General features: G+C 45.8%; 1 protein-coding gene across 1 annotated transcript; it reads left to right on the top strand.

Moving 5' to 3' along the window:
• Positions 1-3,902: 3,902 nt before the first annotated feature.
• Positions 3,903-6,270, top strand: LOC111535548 (melanoma-associated antigen C3-like). Its single transcript, XM_023201817.3, is given in 7 exon segments — positions 3,903-4,041; positions 4,801-4,894; positions 5,044-5,120; positions 5,198-5,698; positions 5,701-6,071; positions 6,074-6,226; positions 6,229-6,270. Coding segments are annotated over 4 exon segments (1,002 nt in total). The 5' UTR covers positions 3,903-4,041; positions 4,801-4,894; positions 5,044-5,120; positions 5,198-5,262.
• The last annotated feature ends 2,662 nt before the right edge of the window (positions 6,271-8,932 follow it).

An 8,932-nucleotide genomic window follows, 5' to 3' on the forward strand; every position in this document is an offset into this window, starting at 1 on the left:
ACTAGCTGCCTCCCAGTCTGGGAGAAGAGCTTCCTTGTCTGTGGGTTTCCACCTTGAGCGCTGAGGTTTGATCCACCAATCCTGGCTGTGAGCAGAGGCCCACTGCCCCTGGGACCCTGAGCCAAAGCTGAAGAAGGAAGTTAGCTCATAAACGACTGAGCTGATCCTGACCATAGTCAATAAAATGGGTCCCAACCCTCAGGGAAGTCTCTGGCAAAGCCACAAGTCAATGTTTTTTGGAATCTCAGGGTTCCTGAATCCTGCTGAGGGTCCTGTCAGGAGTAAGAACAGCTGAAAGGAAGTATGTGAGTCTCCTATCTATATGGAGAGGAAAATAAACCTCTATTCCCATCACATTTGGGCAAACTGGTACTGCCTCTTAAGTCAGTAAACTGTTTTTGGACGTGGTCAGGTTTCTGTTATCAACACAACATCCCCTGTTAATGACTTTCTGGAGTAGAGTTGTTCACGTTGTATTTCTTGGATCCACAGAGTTCCAGCGGTAAGCAGAAGCACTGGCCAAGTAGGAGAGGGAATTAATACAACATTGTCCCAAGTGGCCTTCCCCCAGCCACTATTGAGATTTCAAGTCTTGCTCTCAGGAAGCAAAGGTTCATGAAAGCAGTCAGGCCTTTTATGGCTGAAACAAGGGGGCAGAAGTAGATGCTATTTCCTGTGCTCCTCTTTGACTCTTATCATCTTACTTGCCCCTGGTACTGAAGTGACCAAAGACCCCAGCCTCTTTCAGTGCTTTCAAGTCCAGGCTTACTGATGCTCTAATTTACTTATACTGTGAACTTGTGTAAAGATAATTTATACAAAGACTTATTATTCTGAGTATGTCTGTGTATTTTTGAGGTTTTTTTATAATAAACATTTTTAAGGTAGGTTTTGAATTTCCCTGTAATTGTTTTCTCTGTTTAATATGAAAAAGAGTTCCACTTACGTTAGGTTTTTTGTATGGATATTCTGTTGTTCCACTGACACTTATTTCAAGAAGACTCTCTCCTGCTCTAAAGCTGCAAGTTTTAGCATATGTTTGTACATGTTTTGTTGGTTTTGTTTTTCAGAACTCTCCATTCAGTTCCTTTGGTCTATCTCTGCACCCAAATCTCAAACTCTTCATTATAGTAGCTTTGTAATTCTTACTATCTGGTAGACAAATGACTCTTTTTCAAGTGTATATTGACCATGCTTGTCCATTTGCATGTCTTTGTATTTTAGAATCAGGTGATTCTCACATGCCTTCAGGTCCAAAGTCCTTTGGCAGTTTTGATTTAGGATTGCAATCAATCTGTAGATTCCTTTTTGGGAAGAATCAACATATTTAAAATATTGAATATTCATGCCCATGAATTTATTTTATGTTCAGGTAGGACTTTGTTAATATGCCTCAACAACATTTTAATATTTTTGTCTGTAAAAATTTTTTGGTTAAGCTTTTTTAACCAAAAAATATTTTAACCAGCCATCAGCTGCCTCCCAGTCTTATTTGGTTAAAATGTTTTTGGTGAAATTACTTTCCTAAGATAATTGATATTTTGGTACTATAGGTTAAAACTATATATTCTTTACTTCCATTTTCATACTCTTTCCCTGACAAAAAATGAAGTTGATATTCTTTCGAATATTGACCTTATACTAGCAAACTGATATACTATTATATATTGAATAAATTATCTTTAGTTGTTTTGGATTCTTTTCATGCACAGTCTAATCATCCATTAATCACAAAAGCTTTGTTTCCAACTGGCCAATCCTCATTCCTTCATTTATTCCTCTTCGGATTACTACACTTGCTACTACCTCTAGTATAAGAAGTAATAGAAATACTTGTAGCAGAAACTCCAGGTTAGGTCTCAAGTTCAAACTAGAGGCTTTCAACATTTCCTTAAAAGATATATCTGTTATGGGTATCTCATGCATATCCTTTTATCTAGTTTGGTAACATTTTTCATATTTGATAAACTTTATGTTTAAATAATTTTAGATTTATAAGAAAATCACAACAATAATAAGAAAGTTATCATATGTTCCATACTCAATTCCTCCTGTTAGTAACATCTTACCTTGGTAAGGTTTCCTAACACTAATGAACCAGTATTTATACATTGTTTTTAACAAATATTCTTTATTTATTATTGAACATACTTCAGTCACATTTTCTTACTTTTCACGAAATTCTGTTTTCTATCCCAGGATCCCCTGAGGATACTCCATTGCTATTAGTTATCATGTTCCTTAGATGCCCTTTGGCTGTACCGGTTGATTGAGACATTTCTCGATTTTGAAAACATTGACACTTTTGACAGTTTGGTGTGGTTAGGCATTTTGTAAAATTGACTTTGATTGGGATTTATGTGATTTTTTTTGTCATTATTTGATGTAGGTTATGTTTCCTGGAAGGATGAACAGACAGGTAAAGTGCCATTCTTATCATATCATACCGATAGCACATAGTACCAACATAATTTGTCACTGATGATATTAACTTGATTACCATGGCATCATGGTGCTTTTTAGCTTTATTCAGGGTAAAGTTACATTATTTTTTGCCGTATGTTATACTGTCATCATGAGAAGAACAGGGAGACCCAGGAGCAGCCAGTAGTCACATGAGGCCTGTGAGAGAACTGCAGAGACTCCCTGCCCACAAAGAGGAGGATCCACAGAATCCAGCTCCCTTACTACTGCCAGTCCTGGGAGGCCCTGGGGCATGGTGGCCACTGTGACGGCCCCTGACATCTCAGAGGACAGAAAGAGAAGGCTGTGCTCAGGTGAGTCTCACTTCAGATCACGAGAGGGGAAGGGACTCAGGCCCTTCCAGGCATCCCTACGATGACACAGAGGAAGGACTGGTGAGGCATCCCTCCCAAGAAACAGAAGGACACACAAATCCAGTCCCTGTTTTCACCCTGGGAGGCCTTGGGCATGGCCCTCAGTCAGGGATGCTGGCGCTTTTCACTTCGTCTTGGGGGCGTCTCATGGAAATGGGAACCTTGATCTGAAGAACAAAGTGTCTGGAGAGCAAGGGCAGGGCTCCCAGGCCATGTCAGGAATAATAACTGCAGGAAAATAGAGTCCTGCCCGCACCATTTCAGAAAAAGGACACCAGAGTCCTGCCTGGGGCCTAGGAGGTCCCACTGTGGATGGATGTGATTCTCCCTCTCTTGCACCTTGCAGGTCTCAGGGATGGGAGGGGCTTATTCGGAGGTGAAAGACTCAGATGCACAGAGACAGGCAGCCCAGGCCGTTTCAGGAGTCCAGGCACAGCCTGTCAGGAAGGCAGGAAGGGAACACCCATGACTGGTAGTGCCCCCTGTCCTGTCCCTGTGTCTGCTGCCAGCTCTGGAGGAGCCCATCAGGGTCCCCAGATGTACAACTTTCTAACTTCCATTTTGGGAGTCTGCCGGAGGGGAGGTTTTCTCTGAGGAGGGCAGTTTCAGTTAAGCAGAGAGAGGAGCCCCAGGACTGGCCACTCAATGAGAAGAGAACTCTGTGGAAGGACAGTGACCTCCCAACATGGAGGGGAGGCGCAGGCTGCACCCTGCCACTCCCTGCTGTCAGCCCTGAAAAAGGATGTGGGGAGGTGGGCAGGGAAATATGGATGAGGGGCTTGAAGTGAGCAGGAAAAGGTGGAGGGGTACTGAGAGGTGGGCCGGAAGGGGTGGAAAGGGTCGGGGAGGTGGGCAGGAAGGGGTGGAAAGGTTGGGGAGGTGGGCAGGAAGGGGTGGAGGGGGTCGGGGAGGTGGGCAGGAAGGGGTGGAGGGGCCCAGGAGATGGGTAGGAAGGGGTGGAGAAGGGCCGGTAGGTGGTCAGGAAAGTGTGGGAAGGAGGTAGAGAGGTGAGGGGTGGTTCCTCCATAGAGAGGAGACCTAGCCCCACGCTGCCCCTGCTGTCATCCCTGGTCAGTTCTGGCAGGGTTGCAGGATGTGCTTTCCCGACTTGCATCCTGGGAGTCTGAAGTATTTGAGGCATTTTGTGAGAAGGCTCAATTGAGATCAGCAGACAGAAGACTCTTAGAACCCGCCAATCCTCAAGGTAAGGGCCCTAAGGGAGAACTGAGGGACCTCGCACCACAGAAAGAGGCAGCTCTTGCCTGCCCTGTACCTGCTGTGAGATTGTAGGTCATAGACAGGAAGAGGGCAACCAAGGGCTGAGGGACATGTCCTCATGACAGAAGAGGGGGAGGTGCCGGCCCTCTAGGGAATAAATAGGAAGACTTTGAGGAAGACAAGGGGAACTGCCACCTCAGAGGACAGATCCAGAGGTTCCCACCCTGCTCCTCCATATCAGCCCTCGTAAAGTTCCCCAGTCAGCTCAGGCTGAGCGACAGCCCTCTCATTGGTGGGTGAGGGGTGTAGGGAAAGGGAAGGCCTTGGTCTGGGGGTCCCGTGGCAAGTCAGCACAGGGACCAACTTCCGGCTGGCACAGGGAAGATTCCCAGGCCCTGCTGGGGATAAGAGTGAGGACTGAGGAGTCACATGTGCATCAGAACAGACATGAGGCCACCCCGACTGCCTCCGTGGTAGAGTGCTGGGAGGCGACTGCCACCTCACCACCTCCCACTGCTCTCAGGGATGTGGAGTTTGCTCTGAAGTTTTGGCTCAGGCCAGAAGAGTGGTAGGGACATGGCCCTGTCTGAGAAAAGGTGAGGATGCTAATTAAATTCTGATGGGACCATGCAGTCCAGAACTGTGGGGCTCTGGGTGTCTGGCCAGCCCCAGCTGTCAGCCCTGGGAGGCCCAAGGCTCTGCTTGCACTCTTTAGCCTGAGGGGCTCCCTCACTTCGTCTTGCAGGTGCTCCAGGAACCAGCAGTTGAAGACCTGGGTCTGAGGCACACTTCCTAAAACCAGCACCGCAGAGGAGGCCCAGACAGTGCCAGGAGTCAAAGTGAGTGCACACCCTGACTGTGTACCAAGGGCACTACCCCCACAAACGGGAGACCCCACAGCACCCGGCCCTACCCACCTGTCAGTCCCGGAGCCTGTGGTTCTGCCTGGCATCTGTATCCCGAGGTGCTTTCTCACATCCTCCTACAGATTCTGAGGGAACAAACCTCTTAGGAAGACAGGAGACCTGTCAGGCCCTAGAGCACCACCTTAAGAGAAGAAGAGCTGTAAGCCAGTCTTTGTCAGAGCCATCATAGATGAGTTTCTCAGCTGAAGTCACTCACACTGTCACTCTCTTCCTCAGGCCTGTGAGATCCTGTCATCCCCATCCCGGCTCACACGTTTACCTGCTGCTCCTGAACAGGTCTCATGCCTCTCTTTCCAAACCTTCCACGCCTCAGCTTTGAGGAAGACTTCCAGAACCCGAGTGTGATAGAGAACTTGGTAGATGCACAGGATTCCATAGATCAGGAAGAGGAGGATGCCTCCTCCACTTCCCCTTCCTCTTTCCACTTTTTATTCCCCTCCTTCTCTCCCTCTTCCTCATCCTCACCCTCTACTCTGATTCTGGGTGCTCCAGAAGATGAGGATATGCCTGCTGCTGGGATGCCACCTCTTCCCCAGAGTCCTCCTGAGATTCCTCCCCAGGGTCCTCCACAGAGTCCTCCCCAGAGTCCTCTAAACTCCTGCTCATCCCCTCTTTTGTGGACCCGATTGGATGAGGAGTCCAGCAGTGAAGAAGAGGAGGATACAGCTACCTGGCAGGCCTTGCCAGAAAGTGAATCCTTGCCCAGGTGTGCTCTGGATGAAAGGTGGCTGAGTTGATGCAGTTTCTTCTCCTCAAATATCAAACAAAGGAGCCTGTCCCAAAGGCAGAGATGCTGGCGACTGTCATCAATAAGTATAGCGACTATTTTCCTATGATCTTCGGGAAAGCCCATGAGCTCATGGAGCTAATTTTTGGCATTGCCCTGACTGATATGGACCCCGACAACCACTCCTATTTCTTTGAAGACACATTAGAACTCACCTATGAGGGAAGCCTGATTGATGACCAGGGCGTGCCCCAGAACTGTCTCCTGATTCTTATTCTCAGTATGATCTCCATAAAGGGCAGCTGTGTCCCTGAGGAGGTCCTCTGGGAAGTGTTGAGTGCAATCGGGGTGTGTGCTGGGAGGGAGCAGAGCACTTTATATATGGGAATCCCAGAAAGCTGCTCACTATAGATTGGGTGCAGAGAAAGTACCTGGAGTACTGGGAGGTGCCCAACAACGCTCCTCCACGTTATGAATTCTTATGGGGTCCAAGAGCCCATTCAGAGGCCAGCAAGAGAAAAGTCCTAGAGTTTTTAGCCAAGCTATCCAGTATCATCCCTAGTTCATTTCCATCCTGGTACATGGATGCTTTGAAAGATGTGGAAGACAGAGCCCAGGCCATAACTGACGCCACAGATGATGCTACTGCCACGGCCAGTGCAAGCCCCAGTGTCATGTCCACCAACTTCTGTCCTGAGTGATGTCTGAAGCAGATTTCCCCTCTGTGTTTGAAGATGGCAGATGAGGTTCTAGGCAGTGGAGGTCCAGAGTGGAGGTGGAGGGACCACAGTGTTTTTTGTGTTTCTGTTTCATATGAGTGACTTAAGAGTTTAACATTTTTTGTGTGTAGGGGGGGTATATTTTACAAATGCTTCTCCTTCCAATTGGTTTAATTCACTTCAGAATCTTAGTTTATGAATATTATTCACACTTGTATTGCAGTTTGTCTGATTTAAGAGAGAGTTTGATATTTCATAAGAAACAAAGGGAAAATCTGTCTTATTTTGTGAACTGAAACAATATAATGTGGTGTTCGGATAAGAATTTTCTTTAAAATTTGAAATAGCTCAGCAGTTAAATGGTGGAACAGAATAAAGTATGGTGATATTTGCATATCCTTATCATGTTACTCTGTTGTTGCTCCAAATTAAGGATATATACCTGGCTTTGCTTGGTTTATTCAAGAAAGTAGCAGAAATTAAATCTTAATAAATAAAAGCCTCAGTGACTATTTGCTCAACATTCTTTGAGCAGTTGCTTGTGGAGCGTGCTCTTAGTAGTGAGGATACTATGAAAACCAAGACTTATCTCCACCCATAAAATGTTAGAGTCTAGGTTCAGAAGCCATATCAGGAGTGTGGTAAGATACTGTCTACAATCATAAAAACTAGTTTAAAAAGGAGTGGGGAGGTGAAACTCCAGATAGAGCCTTCAAGTAAAAGGGCCCAGAGCTATGATAGTTTTGCCCTTCAGGAAACTTCTGGTGCTTCTGTGGGAGCTGATTGTTATGAAGTTGGGTAGTGGCAGGGCCCAGACTCTCAGAAGGTGATAGAAAAACCTGGAATGGAAAACTGCTCTGAGCAGTTCCTTCTGGTGGAGGATGAGGCAGAGAGGAGTCTCCACATGGTGAATTAATAGAAGGTGTCTTGCAGCTCTCTAACTGGTGAGCTTGAACACAGTGCAAGAACTAGGTGATGGATAACCATCATCTGCAAGGGTTTCCTGAGACACAGGGCGATAATCCCTTGAAGTGTTGCTCAGAAGCCTGTAGGCTGACACTTAATTGCCTGGCTTGGGAGAACCAGAGCCTACTCCATTGAAAGACATTTAATTAGGTTATTTCAATTGTGATGTGGGCAACTGTAAGCAAGGGCTAGATTTTTACTGGAGGATAAATAAAAATAGTGGTTTGGAAGGATGAGCAATGGGGAAGGTATAAAGGAGTTGGTGTTTGACTCAAATTCTAGCATCTTTGAGTTGCATTCCAGCTGAAGATGCCTTGCCTTTTCCAAATTATACAATATACCCTTTCAGAAAAAAAAATGTACTGAGTTTTATTTATGAAGCCAAAGTTTTGGTTAAGCTGGTATTCCATGACACATTCGCCTACATATTCTCAGATGTTTGGGATAACAAACCTAAGAGCTGAACATTTCACAAAAGACAGTAACCTTTGGTGTGGTAATCATTGATAACAACTGCCATTTATGAAAATTCCAATATATGCCAGGCACTGTGGCAGGTGTGTTAGTCACAGTATGTACAAGACAGGGCTTCTCAAACTCATTTTGCAAATGAAGAACCTGAGGCTTATACTGCTTGATAAATTCCCAAGACCACATAGCTAGAATGTGACAAGGTTGTGACATGAGCCCTGGTCTGAATTCATTTAGGCCCACACTGTCCCCACTCCTCCCAGCCTGAGGAAGGCCTTTGCCTGTTAAATCACTTCTTTTCACACTTCTTAATGTCTCTCAGGTGAAATAAAGATGAACGGTGTGGCTAAGGTATTAAGTTAGGCAGCAAGATGGAAGGTCAAATGGGAATAAAATACACTTGGGGAACATTATTGGCTTTCTTTACCTAAAGTCCTCTTGTTCTAAGCCCTGGGTTTCTTGAGAGCTGAATGTCCAGGTGCTGGCAGATTTGTCCACCCCAACAACTTTTCCTATTACAGCCCCTGCCCCTCCTTTTGATCTCCCCTGTGTGCTCTCTTGCGCAACTCTGGAACCCGGCCTCCTTACTAACTTCTCATTACGGTCTCACCTTCTGAAGTGTGAGGACTGAGGAGTCACATGTGCACCAGAATAGATATGAGACTAGCCCCTATTTCTCCTGGTGTAGAGTGCTTGGAGGTGGCTGCTCAACTCTCAGCACAAGAGCCTAGAAGCACCTGGCCTTCCCCTGAGATAGACCATTCCTACTCCCTGCAGAAGTTCCCTGACTCATCCATCCCTCTCCCTGGCTCCTCTGTGATAATGGCCTTTCGATGTGACTATTCACTTTGGATAGTGACATTTCCATACCTAGGCTGGGCATCTTCAACACACGATCAACATATTACCAAATAGGCTGCAGAGTAAAATCTGACTTGCCACATAATATATGGGTTTTAGGGATGTAATCCTAAGGTCAGATATAGCTTATTTGAAATCTTCCTAATATTTGATACTTGTAGTATGATTTTAATGAGATGCATTATTTGAAACAGGGCACTGAACACA

This window comes from Piliocolobus tephrosceles, chromosome 12, assembly GCF_002776525.5.
Source record: "Piliocolobus tephrosceles isolate RC106 chromosome 12, ASM277652v3, whole genome shotgun sequence".
NCBI lineage: Eukaryota > Metazoa > Chordata > Mammalia > Primates > Cercopithecidae > Piliocolobus > Piliocolobus tephrosceles.